This window comes from Canis lupus, chromosome 9 (genome assembly GCF_048164855.1).
Source record: "Canis lupus baileyi chromosome 9, mCanLup2.hap1, whole genome shotgun sequence".
In the NCBI taxonomy this organism is placed as follows: domain Eukaryota; kingdom Metazoa; phylum Chordata; class Mammalia; order Carnivora; family Canidae; genus Canis; species Canis lupus.
In genome coordinates this window covers 28,590,871-28,608,831 of record NC_132846.1, presented here as the reverse complement: position 1 = coordinate 28,608,831, position 17,961 = coordinate 28,590,871, and the positions used below count along the sequence as shown (strand labels likewise).

General features: G+C 37.1%; 1 protein-coding gene and 1 long non-coding RNA gene across 20 annotated transcripts in view; one reads left to right on the top strand and one right to left on the bottom strand.

Annotated features, from left to right (window-relative positions):
• The window catches only part of NIN (ninein), a 104,568-nt gene extending 87,889 nt beyond the window's left edge, over positions 1-16,679 (top strand). For 4 of the 19 annotated variants that reach the window (XM_072838509.1, XM_072838507.1, XM_072838513.1 and 1 more), the window contains 4 exons: positions 1,871-1,972; positions 6,903-7,103; positions 10,620-10,733; positions 12,951-16,679. In XM_072838509.1, coding sequence (XP_072694610.1) covers positions 1,871-1,972; positions 6,903-7,103; positions 10,620-10,733; positions 12,951-13,160 — 627 coding nt within the window. In that variant the 3' untranslated portion in view covers positions 13,161-16,679. Of the gene's footprint in view, positions 1-1,867; positions 1,973-5,349; positions 5,411-6,902; positions 7,104-8,819; positions 9,361-10,619; positions 10,734-11,605; positions 11,697-12,737; positions 12,812-12,950 lie in introns of those variants that run through there. The other 15 variants (XM_072838511.1, XM_072838508.1, XM_072838506.1 and 12 more) reach the window with 12 other exon arrangements.
• The window catches only part of LOC140639944 (uncharacterized), a 49,326-nt gene continuing 32,836 nt past the window's right edge, over positions 1,472-17,961 (bottom strand). The window contains exon 5 of the long non-coding RNA XR_012036601.1: positions 1,472-1,930. This is a non-coding gene — a long non-coding RNA (uncharacterized lncRNA). The remainder of the gene's footprint in view (positions 1,931-17,961) is intronic.

Genomic DNA, 17,961 nt, shown 5'->3' with positions numbered 1-17,961 from the left:
TTCCAAGGAAATGATTACAGAGTTATATTTTGGTTCTTCTATATATCTGTACCTTTGTAATCTTCTCAAATAGGGTTATAGTTCTTTTTGATTGAGTGATGGTTGAAAAGGAGCAGTTAACTTTAAGCGTACATAATGAAGATGGTTAATCATCTTCAGGAGTATTAAAGCCCTTTTAAATTAGTAGAATATATTTTTTAATATATATATCCTGAATATTAGAAACATTTTAACATGATCTGTATTCGTTACATGTTGCTGTATAACAAATTAAGACAACAAACATTGGTTGTCTCACAGTTTCTGTAGGTGGGGAATTCAGATGCAGCTCAGCTGAGTGGTTCTGGCTAAGGGTCTCATGAGGCTGCAGTCCACATACCAGCTGGGACTTCATTTATCTGAAGGCTTCACTGGAACTAGAGGATTCACCTCCAAGTCCAGTCATGTAACCGTGAGGAGGAGGCTTCTGTTCCTTGCTGGCTGACTACCAGAGGCCTCAGCTCCTCACTGCTTGGGCCTTTTCCCAGGACAGGGCAGGGAGTGATAGGAGAGAAAGAAATAGAGATCCCAAAAGATCATGACAAAAGCTGTAATGCTTTTTATAAGGTAATCCTGGAAGTGCCACACCCATCATTTCTGCTCTATTCTATTGGTCACACAGACTAACCCTCACACAGGAAACTACACAGAGGTATGAACACCAAGAAGTGGAGATCTTTAGGGACCATGCTGGAGACTGGACCAAGTTCAGTTCGCTTTCTGTACTTTGTTCCATGAAGTAGGAGTTCTAAGACCAATGTTACCCTGGGTGTTCTTGTTGTTACTTGTTTTTCTTTCTTAGTTCTTCTAAACTAAAACTCAAGAGTTTTCACCGTTACCCTCCTCTTCTGAAGATTATGGTTTGTATAAAAATCTGGGAAGAATGACGAATGATCATTCCCTTCTGTTATAAAAATTGTATGAAAGTTTTAGGTTTGTGAACCTTTCCATGACCATAGGTAATAAGAAGACTGGTTTGTGCTCTAAAGCTGAAATACTATATGATTTTAGGTTCATTCAGGTAAAGTTTTCAGAAAGACAAAGGGTTTCATCCACCTGCTAAGGGAAAAGTCTAATGATGGGTTTTAACCCGAAAAGTTTATGCTTCTCTTTAACAATTCTTACTCCTCTCCTCAGCTCTTTTTGATAGAAACCAAAATCAGCATTCTAGAAGTGTGGCTATATTTTCTACTTAGCAATATTGTAAATTCCAGGGTCATGTAGGTCATTAGATTCTTCCTATAATAGAGATTTCCAAAAATCTCATAAAAATCTTCTAATTTCATCTTTATAAATGAGAATGGAGTTCTAAACTCATGTTTTATGTACTCTCAGTGTTAAACCTTAAATTTTTCCCCAAGGCCCACTTTTTTCCCATGTTTTTTCCCACTGCGGATTCAGAATAGAAGATCATGAAATCGATTTAGTGAAGCACCAGCCTTTTTTATTCATAAAAAATGCTAGAAAATAACAGTGTACATGGCTCATGGTAAGGATAAATATTTTGTGGAAGTTTTCTTTCAGGGATGCGTACTTACTGGTTATGCATATATATGTAAATATGGGCATGGGCTTATGTCCTGGATGTATAATGGCACTGATGTTTGAAAGCCAGGTGCCTTATTGAATCTGTTCTCTATAAGCAGTGGTGATTAAAAACCATACTACTTAAATGTAATCCGTGCACTGAATTATATTATTTTCCTTCAATGAGTGAACTCCACTTTCTTCCAAGGGTTAAGATTTCTGCCTAGCATCAATTTGTCAAAATAAAGTAGAGCAACTCAAGGGCTTCCTTTTTTAATCGGGAATTTTTTTTGTTCTTCAGCAGGTCAGTCAGATGAATTCCCTTGAAAGAGAATTAGAAACGATTCATTTGGAAAATGAAGGCCTGAAAAAGAAACAAGTAAAACTGGATGAGCAGCTAATGGAGGTAAGTTTTTAAGTAAATGGCCTTAGCTATGAAGAATATTTTAATCCCTGAATGCACCATTTGTTGGGAGAGACTAGCATAACATTGAATTCCTATTATGAAGAAAAGTGAAAAGGTATGCTGCCAAGCTGAATTCTTTGGTGTGTCTTACCAAGTTTGATAGACGTTTTTGCTTATTGCACAGTCACAGGAATTCATATGGCCTGACAGAGGAAAGGGTAACGTTGACTATCCTAAAATGCAGGAACCTGTACTGGAACAAATTCAGGAGGCAGGGATTCTCGCTGATATTAGCCAAGAGGCCCAGAGCTCCCCCGCCCCCTGCTGTGGTTTTATCTGTTTCCTGATCCACCTTCTATATTGTAGTGCTTTACAGGTGGATTGCTAACAACCTCTTTAGCTGGGGAACCCATGCAGGGAATTTGGGAGCATTAGCATTTAGAGGTTTAATCTTCAAGCGCTGCCATCTTTCCTTACTACATTTGTAACTCAGTACTGCCTTGAGGGAGGTACATCTGTTAAACATAAAAATGGGGTAGTAGGGCAGCCTGGGTGGCTCAGTGATTTAGCGCCGCCTTCAGCCCAGGGTGTGATCCTGGAGACCTGGGATGGAGTCCCACATCGGGCTCCCCACATGGAGCCTGCTTCTTCCTCTGCTGTGTCTCTGCCTCTCTCTCTCTCTCATGAATAAATGAGATAAAATAAATAAAATAAAAAATAAACAAATCTTAAGTTTTATAAATCTTAAAAAAATAAATAAATCTTAAAATCTTAAAAAAAGATAAAATAAATAAAATCTTTAAAAAAAAATGGGGTTGTAAAACCTGTTAGCTTAGACACGAGTTTCCAGGCTTCTAGATTTCTTCATGAATACTAAATACTGGTATAGGATATAAAACAACTTATGTACAAATCCTCCTTAATAAGTAAAAGTTTCCAGAGATATTTTGCTTTGAGTGAATGAAAATGTTATCTAAAGAACTGTAAAATTTATTTAAGGTAGAGAGGCATGGGTAGAAAATGTCTTTCTGTACTTTCAAAGGATATAAATATTTTAAAGCTGAATTATAGGATGACAGAGATTTAAATATTTTCTTTTATGGAGCTGGACACATGCAAAGGTGACTTTAAAAAGATGGTTTTCAAGTGTGAAATATGGGCAAATATGTTACACTGACATTTAAATGACCACTGAGGTTTCTGCCAATTTTATGTTCTCTGATTTATCCACTAATAAGGAGATTAAACTATAAATAGTAAAATCGAAACCATTTTTTCTTTCTCTGACAGCGTATAATAAATGTGTTCCAAAGCTTGAGCTGCAGGCTGTGTTTAGATGTAGACATGTTTTCTGATGAAATAATTATATATTGTGATAAGATAGCTGAAGCTAAGCTCCACATGTCTAGTACCAAACTGAAAAGTAACAGGGTATACTTAGTCACTGGTAGATCTTCTCCAAATGTTCTGCCAACAGGCCAGTTCTCCTACCTGCTCTAGCGGGCCTCAGAAACCCCTGTCTCTTCCTGACCCCACCTTACAAGATTAGCCATCACAAGCAATTTCCCTTCATTATTTTCTCTTTGATCTAGTAGTAAATTTTTGCTAATGGGTGAGGTAAATCTAATGTTCTGAATGAACTGAATAACTGAAGAAAAAGCATGAATTTTCCATTGGAACACTGAAAAGAACATCTCATATGCTATTCTAATGAAAACCATGTAGTTTCCCTATTTAAAGTATATAATTCAGGGCCTTGGGTGGCTCAGCAGTTGAGCATCTGCCTTTGGCTCTGGTCATGATCCCAGAATCCTGGGATCAAGTTCCACATCAGGCTCCCTGTGGGGAGCCTGCTTCCCCCTCTACCTGTGTGTCTACCTCTCTCTGTGTTACTCATGAATAAATTTTTAAAAAATCTTTAAAAAATAGGGATCCCTGGGTGGCGCAGCGGTTTGGCACCTGCCTTTGGCCCGGGGCACGATCCTGGAGACCCGGGATCGAATCCCACGTCGGGCTCCCGGTGCATGGAGCCTGCTTTTCCCTCTGCCTGTGTCTCTGCCTCTCTCTCTCTCTGTGACTATCATAAGTAAATAAAAATTAAAAAAAAAAATTTTTTTAAACAAACAAAAAAAATCTTTTAAAAATAATAAAGTATATAATTCAATGACTTTTGGTATATTCATTTTTTAAATGGCGGTAAATCATAACAAGGTGTGCCATTTTAAAATTTAGTGGCATTAACTACATTCACATTGTTCTTCTACCATTACCACTACTTCCCAAACATTTGCATCACCCCAAAAACTCTAACCATTAAGCAAAAACTTCCCCATCCCACCAGCCCTACAAATTGGATTTTTATTTATGTTCTGATATCTATATATTAGGCCACTTTGGGGTACATTACAGTGGTTTTCACACCATTTTTTTGTGCTCACCTCCCCTGAGGGACAGGTACGTTCTTCTCACTGGGTGAGTGGCTAGGTGCAGGCAGGGAGATGTTCCTACATCAGAATCTTTGGGATCAGGGATTTTAAGAAAAGCTTTCGAGATGATTCTAATCTTATGTATGTACTCTCTTGGGGGAAGAATTTCTCCTCATCCTTCTATGCCAATTTAAAAGTCACCGATCCTATGGGTCCCTGGCTGGCTCAGTCATTGGAGTGTGCTACTCTTGATCTCAGAGTTGTGAGTTCAAGCCCGTAGGCTCAAGTGTAAAGATTACTTAAAAATAAAATACTAAAAACAAAACAAAACAAAAAAAAAGTCACTGAGCTAATACAGTACATATCCACACCCTAAGGCAATTAAATTCTTCTATTTCATAGTCTAATGAAAAAGACCACTCCAGGGCTTTTCCCACTACAGGAGGCAATGTCCTATGAACAATTCATTTTGGACATTCAAGAAAAGAGTTACAGTCTGTATCAGCAATTTTCAAGTCTGCAGTGTACTTTCCATAGCCAACAGTTCCAACACTTGAACAACAAAATTGCCTTTTGGAGATGTAGAATATATACTATAAAACAAAAGTCTTCAGCATCAGATCCATCCATACTGGAATCTTCTAAATAACTATATTGGGCTGGGTAGAGGTAAGGTGGTGAGTTCACAAACTAATAACCAAATCACAGTAGGTGAGGCAGCAGTTGCAGGATTAGAACTACAAGACATTTTAATACCTGTAAAATTGATACACAGAGAAATGTAAATGTTGGTCTTTGTAAGTTCTTACTGACTGGAGCACACATATTCAGGTATATAATATACCCGGTTTTTAACTGTTCTCTTTTTATAACTCATACTTTTCTTCCTCTCTTTATGACTCCTGTAATTTTCTTTTGTTTTTGTTTTGTCTGTGGCTAACCTGTACCTAGAACTCTGTGGTTGGAAGTAGCAGAGAAGGGTGCAGTTCTCTGCCTGAGATAGTGTGTGAAGGTATAACATTTGCTTTCAATGAATCTCATAGCATGGAGATATCTCATCAGACTCCTTGTTCATGTATCATTTCCACTCACTGTAACAGTTAATAAATACTTAAGAGCCAGTATTCACTTTCATTTTGCTTTTAACTATGGAATAGGTCTCCATTTACATTTATTCAGGGTTTTCCTTAGTATTTAAAAACGTAGATGAAGAAAATCATCCTGCTGATATAAAATCATGGGATCATCATTCTCCCTATTTTTTATTCCTGAAAATGGTGGGTTTCTAAATCTACAACTCGAAAATTTCAAAATGGATTGTAACCTCCCACCTCAGAAATTTAGATTTAAGGAAATGGATAGTGGCTCTGAAGCTTCATGACAGCGTTTAATTATAATTGTGTCTTATAGGGCCTTTTTCCCTTCCCACAAGCCTAGAGGTGCTTCCTCTTGAATCTGGTACTTGGTCATGTTCATTGCATGCCTTCTGTTGAGTCCTCTGTCTGCTGAATGTGTCGACAAATGTGGAGTGGCATGCTTCACTGGCCAAATGCAGTGCCTTCTCCTCTTCCTCTTTCCTCTCTCCAACTTTGGCATGTGATACGCATATCATTTCCTCATTGTCATGAACAAATACTTCTATTCCATGTACTTCAGTTCCCTGGGGTTCTAGGATATCACCCTGTGTCCCAGGATTTCTTATCTTCTAGTGCTGTTGAAGAGTTTAACATTGTTAAACTAAACTAGGTTACAATAATTTCAGATATGAGATTCTTTGAAAAATTTGCTATCCTGGAAAATATGTAGTCCTTGAACATTTGCTTTTAAGAAGCTTTATGAATGGTAAGTAAAGTGGCAAAACCCTAACACATAACCACTTTCTCCCCTTTGCCTACTCCAACCCTGTCTGTGTTTTTGTTTAAAGAGGCATAATTGGGGCACCTGGGCACCTGGGTGGCTCCATCAATTAAGCATCTGCCTTCGACTCAGGTCATGATCCTGGGGTCCTAGGATTGAGCCCCACCTCGGGCTCCTTGTTTTCAGCAGAGAGTCTGCTGCTCCCTGTCCCTCTGCTGCATCCCCTGCTTGTGCTCGCTCATTCTTTCTGGGTCAAATAAATAAATAAAATCTTAAAAAATAAAGAGGCATAATGGAACGTTCTAGTGTAAGGAGACAATGAAGAAGAATTCAGACACATGTATATTGTCTACTCATACCCTTATAGTCCCTAAAGAGTGAAGAAGTATAATTTTTTTAAGTCTAAAACCTTAAAAACCTTTAAGAAGGCCTGCTTTTTCATTAATTATATTATCTCCTAAGGAAAGTGACTCTTCCCAATTATTTACTTCTTACTCAAGTCATGTACAGTCCTGTTTTCAAGTAATAAGTGGGTCTGAGAAGTCATTCATTAATTCATCAGCTTCATTCACTGTGCTTGACACTTTTAAGAGTCGCTCTGTGCTGGAAAGCACCTCAGCTGACCAGGGCTTCGCCTCTGCCTCCAGATGCAGCACCTGAGGTCCACTGCGATGCTTAGCCCGTCCCCTCACGCTTGGGATCTCCAGCTGCGCCAGCAGCAAGCCTGTCCCACGGTGCCCAGGGAGCAGTTTCTGCAGCTTCAACAACAGCTGCTGCAGGCAGAGAGGATAAACCAGTGCCTGCAGGAGGAACTTGAAAACAGGACCTCCGAAACCAACACCCCGCAGGTATGAGGCTCTTTTTCCCTAACGGTTAACTCAGGTCACCTAATTTTACCTGTTTATTGGAAAGTTGTACCAGTTCAAAGGTAGGGATAAAGACTCTAAATCTCTGTCAGAGAGCTCCACCTTAGCTGTATTACCCGTCTGCGGAACTGCAGTGTTATTTGGGGGTTTTGCTTTTGTTTCTCTGTAGTGATGCACTCGAGCTCTCAGCTTGTAAGCTGGGTAATGAAGCGTTCGGGGCCTCCTTTGCACATTCATCATTGAAGAAGTATCAGGATCACTTGAGCATAGTGTACAACTGACCTAAGATCTTTTGACTTAACATTTGTCCGATGCCAAAAATATTACAGAATTCAAGTGCAACTCTAGGACAGGCATTATTAACAAAGCAACCTGGGTTTTCCTGTACTAGAGGGGCACAACTTGCTGAGTTCCATAGAATTCACAACGGGGCCTTTAAACAACTAATAGGGTGTGCAGTCATTGCCATTAGGTGATGTATTTCATATAACCTAGTTTTTAAAAATGATCAAGTTTGAAAACCTCTCTTTAAGAAAGTAAACATCTTTTCCCCTTTCCTTTGAATTAGTATTATCCTCGCTCACCACAGACACAATCTGATATAACCTGGGTTTTCAAATAGTTCTCTTAAGTGCTTCGTTCATAGTCAAGCTTTTTCAGAAGTCTCTTAACCATTTTTGCTTGCCCAATTTGTTTATTCAACTAGGAATAAAATATACAAACTAAGTTTTTTTTTTTTTTCCCCTAAATTCTTTCTGGTTTGGATGCTTTTCTTCTGTTGTTTCTCAGTTGACTTTTAATAAGGACTTTCCCTACCTCCTTTTCTGTAAATGTCTCAAAGTGGCTTTGCGAAGTCAGATTAGCACTCTAATGATACATTGGAGCAGTTCTGTCTTCCTCTTCTAGTAGTACATATCTATGCTTTGTCATGACATGCTTCTGTCACCTGTTCTTTCAAACAAAACCTTAAAATTATTTTTGTCTTTTGTGCTTTAAGAATTCACGTTTTTGGAAGCTTCCTCTATTTACCTCAGTTTCCAAACAGTAAAATTGTGCTTACTGGGGTGTTGAACAGATGCTTCAACGATTTATTACAGAACTGAGTCATAAAACTTTGACCTCAGTCTTTAACAGACATTTGAAACCAAATGATTAGGCCAAGGTTTTATCCATTGTTTTCTCATACACACAGTTTTCTTTTCTTTTCTTTTCTTTTCTTTTCTTTTCTTTTCTTTTCTTTTCTTTTCTTTTCTTTTTTTACACACAGTTTTCAAAGCCTGTGCTTCCACCCCACCCACCAATTTTAAAAATAATATCCTTTTATTCCAATTACTTCAGGATTAGATAGACAAACGGTTTAGATTTTGTGCTAATAAAAATAAAAAATAAAATTATCCAGCCAGGTGGCAGAGTAGACTACTTACTGCTCTAACTAGACTGCCACTGTTGTGAGAGTCTCCTAGTTCTGGTAACTGACTTGACGCTAATTTTAAGATGACAGACTATTAGAATCTGCACGTTACTTCTGTGTGTGGAGTGATGTGATTTCTTCTGCCTTTGTGTTGCTTTGCTTGCGTATGTAGTGTTAATGTGTGTGCTTTTAAAAACTGTTTGCATTATCAATGTGTGAATTTAGACTCCTCCCAAAACATAATCTTGACATCAGGGTGAAGTGTACCACTTGCCTTCTTTCTCTAGGCCTTGCTACCGGAGCCGCGAGCAGTGCATGCAGATTCCTACAGAAGGATTGGGCACCTGTGAAAACTGGGCTGCTATTGATGACATTTCTAACCATGGCAGATACTCAAATGCACACACCCACACACCCACACACAAACACAGAGACATAAGCTGGAAACTGTTTTGGAATCAAGTGCTCTTTTAAATTATTATTATTATTAATTATTACTATTATTAAGCCTTCACAGTATTATGTCTCTTATTTATTAATGTAGAAATGACAGATTTTGTGAATCAAATTCACGAATTTCAGCTTGTTTTGAATTATTTTATTTATACCATTTAAAGAGTGTGGACTTGAGATTCTTGAAAGGATGTATTCTATATATTTTCTCATTCCATATGCTGTAACTATTTTTAACAAGAGATACTACTTTTATATATGGAATTTGAAGAAAATTCGGGTTATTTATACTGTTTTGTAAAAGATGTATAATGCTTTTTTGACAGGAAAAAGGAAAATTTTGACAAAACAATAAAATAAATTTTAAATATATGACTGCCTCTGTTTTTCCTCTTTCCTCTTTTGCTACATTCCATGTTCTTCAAATTATGTTATGGGTTTTTTGTTTTGCTTTGTTTTGTTTATTTCAGGCAAGTAGAAATCAGACACTTCTATTTATGTTTGAACTTTAAAAAGCTATTATATCTTTTAAAATATAGTATTTTTTTAAAGCTAGATGTTCTCAAGGCCTGATTTCTTGAAGTTTACTTTCTGTGTTAGATTTTTACCTACTACAGTTTTTGTCTTCAAATTAGTCACATAGTTTAGTTGTTTATATTTGAACAAATGCTGTTACTTTATCCAAACAAATGTTGGCTTTCAATCCATGTTTAGTCATTCTGCATGCTTTTAGAAGGAGTTATACCATCAGCCATTAACACCTGAGTTTTGCTTAAACATTTGAAGAACCTTATAAATCTGAAAGGTGGACATTTTAATGGCCTGCCAGAAGGGGCAGTTCGTTGTGCTCTAAATCTCCCTCTGGGTCTTTTGGCTCTCCAAACCCCACAGAAGTCCTTAATCTATTGCTGTTGTGTGAGGAGGGGAAGAGCAGCCAGGCCTCTTCTTCTGCCCTACTGTTTTATCTAGGAGTTGTGTGTGGGGAGAGGATTCTTAATTTTAAATCCATTATGATAAACCCATCCTCCAATCCAGATGTTTGCTCCACACTGACAAGTCAGATTGGGAAACAGATGACTCGAGGCACTGGCAGGAAGAGGCTGATTGTTATGAAGAAAGGAACACTAATACCCTCACAGTCATCAGCCATTTCACATGGGAGCAATGGACATGCAGATTACAAGCTGACTGGAAAGGTTAAGTGATCCTGAATAAACTCAGTTGTGTTTGGTTCTTGAGAGACTCCACAATATTACAAAAGCCCAAATCATAGATGGAAGGTTGCTAACCATATTTTAATTTTCTCTGGATACCTGTTTTACTAAAAGTGCACACAGGTACTAAATTATGGGTTTTAAGAATTTTGCTTTATCTCAGGGGAAGATGGTAACACAGGTAAGATTTTTTTTTTTAATCTTTGACTCTTTCTCTGATAGGGCTTCTTTTCTAAGGTGTAACTCATGCGGTGTTCAGAACCCCCATTTCACCAGAAATCTACCCTTCCAGTTACAAAGGCAAACGTTGACTGCCCTTTCTCTTAGGCACCTTGTAAGGAAAAAAGAAATTACTAGCATTTTCTTTTCAGTGTGGCATGAATTCCAAATGATAATACACTTCTTTTTTCTTCCCTTCAGGGAAACCAGGAACAACTAGTGACTGTCATGGAAGAACGAATGATGGAAGTTGAACAGAAGTTGAAACTGGTGAAGAGGCTTCTTCAGGAGAAAGTGAATCAGCTCAAAGAACAAGTGAGCCTCCCAGGTCACCTCTGCCCACCCACCTCATACTCCACTCTTAGTGCCAGTTTTCCATTCCCTTGTTGCCATTAGCTCGGTCACTCTTGTCAAATAAAGGCAAATTCTACTATGAATGTACAGCAGAATTTAGGATTCACTGTCCCCCTACCACTTCAAAAGGATGGATTCTGGATGCTGTGTTATTTTTCCAAAGCTCTTTTAAGGCAGGTTTGTCTGCAATTTAAAGAACATACATTTGCTAACAGAGACCCACACAGACCCAACGCATTAATTCCTAACAAAGGTCAGTAGCTTAGATGTAATTTTTTGTAGATTTTTTTTTTATTTGCCCAAGACAGGAAAATTTTCTGTTTATTTAAGTAGAATGTTATGTTGGTAAAAAATTGGAGGATCATAAATGGAACTTTAGCTTTCTTGTCTACAACAGCTATGACACCCTCAAAAAGCACCTTATGGCTATAACCATACCCCAAAAGGCTGTGCTCTGAATTAAAATAGGGACCCTGAATTCCAGGACCACTAACCTGGACTGATCCTTCTCACCTGCTGGTGGCAGGGGTGGCCCATGTTTAGAAAGCACTTGTGTGACCACTGATGACATGCAAAAAAAAGGGACCACTTTATAGGAATGTCTTCTAATGCTTTGGAAACTAAGATTAAGAACTGAGGGGTCAGGGCAGAAATTATCCAACCCGATTTTCTAGATACATAAAACTGAAGAATAACCTCATGAGAAGGTCTTAATGCAGAGGGAGAGAGAACTTTCCTTTGTTCAATGTTTTAATCACAAAATGGAAAGAAAGGAAAGTCTTAGACAATAAGCATTGATTCAATCCTTTAATCACTCCTTTTTCAAACCATAGCTACTATGTGCCAAGTCCTGTTCTGAGCACTAGGGATACAACAGAGAAGAACACAAAATCCAGCCCATGGGGAATGCAGTTCACTTACAAGGTATCGAATATTCGGCAAGGGGGTAGTTTCAAAAATAAAGAAAATGGAGTCCACTTCGGCAGAGGGGGACATAGAGAAGAAATACTTCCTCCAACTCAGGGCTTTAAAGCAAGCTTCCTGAAGGCCTCTTAAACCAAGTACTGATGCTGAGTAAGATTTGAACAAGTGAAGAAATGTGAGGAGGACACTCTAGGCTATGGGAACATCACATGGTTATGACAACATATGAGGTGTGGACATCAACAAACGTTTTGGCCTTAATAGTTCATACTGGCCTCAGAGAAGCAGAAGAATCTAGAGCAACAGGGAGGAATGGGCAGTAGGGAACCTTAGGTGCATGCTGAACTATGGAGTTTGAATTTCATTCTGTAGGTGATGAACAGCCATCGAAGTGTTTTTTAAAAGGAAGGAAAGGAGAGAGGGCATGATGCAACATTGTCTTGGAACAGTTCAGTAGAGTAGGTTTTTATGTTACACTTGCCAGTCATCTAGGTCCTGGGCTTCAGTGTTACCATCTTTATCATTGCCTTTTGAAATGCTAATAAATTAGCTAAGCTTCTGATGTTCTGTATTCCCTTAAACCTTTATAACCTTTAGAGGCCCTGGTTAAAACTGGGTGTAAAAGAAGGTGTGATGAAGGAAGGGGGATTGGAATACATTAATAGGAACCATCAGAAACCAATCCCAAGGCTGCTGAGATATTTTCCCACCCCAAATTAGACCATCTACTCAAACCCTAAAAATTAAGATAGATCTTCTAGACAAGCTCTGCTATGCAAAAGAGGAAGAGTTAAGGAAAAGTAACTGCCCAAATCTTACCTCTTTGTTGTATGTAATTCATGGACCAAATTTGAAAATAATCAAAATGGGAAGCTCAAACATCTGTTAAGAACAGAATTAAAGTTCACACCCTATACCTCAGAAGCTAAAAGAAGTATTTTGCTATTTTTTAGAACAATGAGAAAGTAACGCCTAATTTATTTAGGTGAAAAAAGACTTTCAGTTTTGAGCCTTCAAATATCAATCTGTTCTTTTTCTTAGTGGCTTCTACAAACATTATGCAAAGAAACAGCCTGGAATAAGCGGATTTGCTCTACTTGTATCTCCGATGCCAGGTCTGGTGTTAAACCCGTGTTGTAAAATAAAAGAATATAATGGATAGAAGTCATTTGCCTTTATGAACAGCTGTCCTAATGTCAGACCTTAAACTTAATTACAGAAATGGAGTCAAGATGTTTCTGGTTCTATTTCTAGCTCTGCAAGAACACTAAAGCAGATGCAGTGGTGAAGGATTTGTATGTTGAAAATGCCCAGTTGTTGAAAGCTCTGGAAATGACTGAACAGCGACAAAAAACAGCAGAGAAGAAAAATTACCTCCTGGAAGAGAAGATTGCCAGCCTCAGTAATATAGTCAGGAATCTGGCACCAGCACCACTGACGTCTATACCTCCCTTGAGGTCATAGCCAAGCCAAAGGATACACTCATATTTGTGCACTTTACTGAAATGGATGGAACGTTTCAGTAGGTTCTCTCGACCATTTTTTTTTAAACCTTTAATGGTTTAAAGTCTAGCTCAACCTAAAGCTGCCAGGAACAGAACAGGAGTCTCCATTCATTGTAATTAGTTTTTCTAAAGAGACTAAATTATTCCCAAGTGTTGAATTTTTAAAAAATATTCTAATAGCTACCAAAAAGGTAGATATATGAACACAACGCAAGAATCTTACAACCCCAGTTGTGAATGAGTTTTGTAAAAAAAAAAAAAAAAAAAAAAAATTCATGTATGAATCTCTAAATTCCACATATTTTGAGATCTGATTATTCTTTTGATCTTTATTTAAAACCACATGTATGTCTTCTTACGTATTCAAATATGGAAAAGTCATTCTGTTTCTAATAATTTGGGTTATTTGGTAACAGACCTCTGGGCTTAATAACCACAGAAGTCAGAAAAGCCAGAGTCCATAGTACTCTACCTTCTAACACCTATGACAGTATTACCACTCTTGATGTATTATAGATGTAAAACTGATTTATTCAACTGCACTGTTAACTAATATTAAAACTGTACTTTCTTTTAACATATTTTTCCTTAGAAGTTTCACTTTGAGAGCTTATCTTCTAAAAAAATGGATAAAGCCACATTCTTAAAGCATTTGAACTATAGAGAAAGCACTGAACAAATCACTTTGGATTTGGAGTAAACAGCTACTCTTAGGAGAGAGATAAGCAAATGATGTGGGTTTCTCTCTCAAGTCTTGGAGTTCATGAACTCACATGCAAGGTTGCTCCAAGAACTCAGGGAACAATACTTTGAATGGTCTTCTTGAAACACTGTAGGGGCCTCTTTAAGAATTTGAAATGCATAAACCATGTGACCTTATTTGTCTTATATTTAGAGCTATAATTTTTATTTTCACATTTTTAGTGAATTTACTCTTCTGAAAAGCCTTGATTTTAGAGTTAACCGAATTTATGGAAGAGTTGTTATTTGCTTATTTAACATAGGCTAAAATTTCCATGCTTCCTATTCTTCTAACACTTCAAATCTGATAAGAATTTCTTTCTGCAATAAGCACTGGCATGCCTTCTGAGGTAAAAGAGTGTGAAATAGGATTTTCCATTCAGTTCTCAAGACTGGAACTTTATAGAGTAGCAGTCAACCTTTTGAGGATGGGTAACTTTTATTTTCCCCCAAGTCAAATCTTTGCTTCTTAGCCTACTTCAGCCAGCCAGCCGTTGGTGGAAGACTTATGTTTAGGATACTAACAAAGCTCATTATAGTCACCTATTTGTTTTTGTGAGACAGCAATTAGGTAAGAAAAATTCATTCTGATGTATTCCTAGAAGGCTAAGCCCATCGATTTACAAGACAGGTAACAGCAAAATCATACACTGCTTTATGGGCAGGAACAAAAGATTCAAGCAAACTGCCTAAAAAGTCATGTGATATTAAAAAATCTCAACAAAATAATTTGCATCAAGCAACTTTAGGGGTCCTCATGGCCTAACCATCCATTGGTCCCACCTGACAAGTTAGGGGCAACACAGAAGTGCTCACTACAAGAGCTCTGACAAGGCATGGCCATTTCTGGGACCAGAATTCACACTCATGAAGCAAACCTTTTCAGGTCTGGACAGCTCTTATTTTCAGAAAGCCCTGATTTCCCCCTGGAAAAATAATTAACTTTAATCCTTCCCCATAATTATCCTTCAAAACATTTAACATCTGCTATCATGTCTTCACTAATCTTTCTTCCCAGTGGAAACATTACCAGTAAACGCAACTACTTGTATGGCATTGACTTTAAAAGAATCTTTTTCACTTAAAACTGTGGATAGACCTAAGTTACTAAGGTCATAAATAAACTATGCATCTGTGGTGTATTCATGTGATATGCTTCAAGTTACTCAAGGTTATTGCTATCAAAACTGAACACCAAACATTATTTCTCAAATAACTGGCTTTAGCATGTGATCACATGTTGTATTTTTAATTTTTTACATTATGAAAAGTAGGTTAATTTCTCATAAATCTGTATTTATGTGTATATAAAATACTGTATAATGAATGTAAATATGATTTTCTGGAAAGTTTTAGACTACATTTAGAATCCCTTTATCCAAAATCAAAATGCTGCTCAAATGAAAGCTAATTGAATCAACATCTGGGTGCTTAATTTCTTTGTTTACTGCACTTATAAAAGGAAAAAAGATCAACATGAGAAATAGTTACCTTAAATTTATACGTTTCTGCAGTTTATTTTTGTAGCCTAGAGTGGGAATTTAACTGGCAATTTATAATAGCATTTACAGCTTTCAAAAGATCTTTTAAAAGATTAAATTTGAACTTAAATGTTTAGGTTTTGCTTTCAGACTTTATAATAGCACTCTTTAAAATCACAAGTTATCTTTTACAGGCATTTAGCTACTTGTTTATTAAAAGCACTGGTTAAACTTCCTTTGAATTTCTTAAGAGTTTAAATTAATCTGAAAAGATGGGATATTCATTTCAAGGAAAGAGTCAAGTTTGCCTTTGTGATAATATGTTACACTAAGACAAGGAAAATGTGGATAACAAAACCTACATTGTTTTATTTTGCTTCTTTCTGCTTTTTAGAAGCCTAAACTCTTAAGCTCAAATTGTGAGGAGAGAAAAGTGTGTGTGTGGGGGGGGGTAGAATCAATCACAGTATTTTATTTATTTTTCTAAAACTCTTTAAAAACCTGGATTTAAAACTATTTTAAATGTGAATCCTTCCCAGAAGCTTCGAATACATTGCTTATGCATTTAATCTTGAGCATATTTTACATAAATAGATCACAGAATCATAAGCTTTCAAGATATAAAAGGAGCTCTTACAGGTCTAGTGTTTCAGTAATATATCAATACCCAGGTCAGTTATTAAGAACATTTTTTTAAATAATGAATAAAAAGTCCACTTTATGGTGGACTTTAACATGTGGGAATGAATTTATTTTTGTGATTTTTTTTTTTTTTCTGAGTGAAGGAAAAGAGAATTGATAGTATTAAGTCTTGTTTTGAATGGATTACCTGTAATGGTTCATTGGAATAATATCAAGGAATGCCAAAAGCCAAGTCAAAGCTTAATAACCAAAGCATTCCATATTTAAAATTTATTTATCATATTTGGACCTATTTGAATATTTCAACATTTTAAAATAGAAAACTTTTATGGCATATGGATAGCTGTTTAATAAAAGTTAGCCTTTTATTTCTCAGCTTTTTTGAAGGATTTAAGTTAACTTTATTCTTATGGGAAGACATTTTCACACCATGATTTAAAGGAACACTGGTTTTGTGAAAAACCCAGAGTTCATCAAAAGCCATCAATAGGATTCTTTTGAGATAAAAATAATGTGTATGTGTTGATATTGACTTTGTCTATTTTATCTTAGCCATTCTATCTTAAAGGTTTTAATGTGAGCTTAAAATGTAAATAAAGAATTTTGCAAACATGGCTCTTGTTTTCTATGTATCCTGAATTTTTATAAACAGTGTCAGTATGTTTATGTTTGGTCTCTAGAGTTAAAAGCATCAAAACACTGCACTAAACACATTCTACAAATGCAGAATCTCAGCATCCACCCCAGACCTAATTAATCATATTCTGCATTTTAAGAAGATTCCCAAGTGATTTGTATGTGATTTAGAGCATTGGGACCCATTTCTGTTACAGAGTTGATGACTTTCACACCAGCCAGTTTGGGATCCCTGTACTCTGCAGCGGTTCATAATTTACTTCTAGAATGCTGACTCAACCTCAGGCAAGGCCCTACTTGGGTTTTTGGGTGCCTCAGAGATGGCGTTGTCTCACTTTGCCATCTTTATGAGTGACTCAGACTGTCTTAGTTAAGCTGTTCGTGAGTGATGAGATATATACAAGTATAGACATAAAAGCCTGAAAATACATTGTCACTATGTTGAATACTGAAATGTAAAATAGAAATGGTGGCCAAACTAGAGCCATTGCTCAAGACTAGTTTATTTTCAAAGCTTATAATTTTTTAATATATTTTTTAAAGATTTTATTTATTCATGAGAGGTAGAGGCAGAGGCATAGAGGGAGAAGCAGGCTCCCTGTGGGGAGCCCAATGCAGAACTCAATCCCAGTACCCCGGGATCACAACCTGAGCCAAAGGCAGATGTTCAACCACTGAGCCACCTAGGTGTCCCTCAAAGCTTTTATGTCAGCCTTACATTGCCTTTAGAGAGCAAGACACAAAGAGACTAATGAAGCAATGAAACCAAATGTTTGAAAAAAAAATAGGGAGGGGTGCCTGGGTGGCTCAGTCAGCTGAGCATCCAACTCTTAATTTTAGCTTAGGCTGTGATCTCAGGATTGTGGGATTGAGCCCCAAGTTGGACTCTGCATTCAGTGGGTGCCCCTGCCCACTTCCCCTCTCCCTTTGCTCCTCCTCTTTCACAAATAAATAAATGGATAAATAAAATCTTTTTTAAAATAGGGGAAGGGTATGCAAGTATTTGTAATATTCTTGCAACCTTTAAATTTGCAATTATTTCCAAATAAAATTTTTCTGTCTATAAAATAGAAATTTACTAAATGTGGTAGTAGGCATTTAATGTATGGCAGCCTATCCATGTGCCTATGGTCTATTATGTGAAGTTTGGCAGAATCAGATATTTTTCCTATTTCCTTGGAGACCTAGGAAATGGGAAAACGTGAGGGAGATGGAGGCACTTGGCAGAAGAGGTAAAAGCCAAAAGGAAGCAAAGGGGAG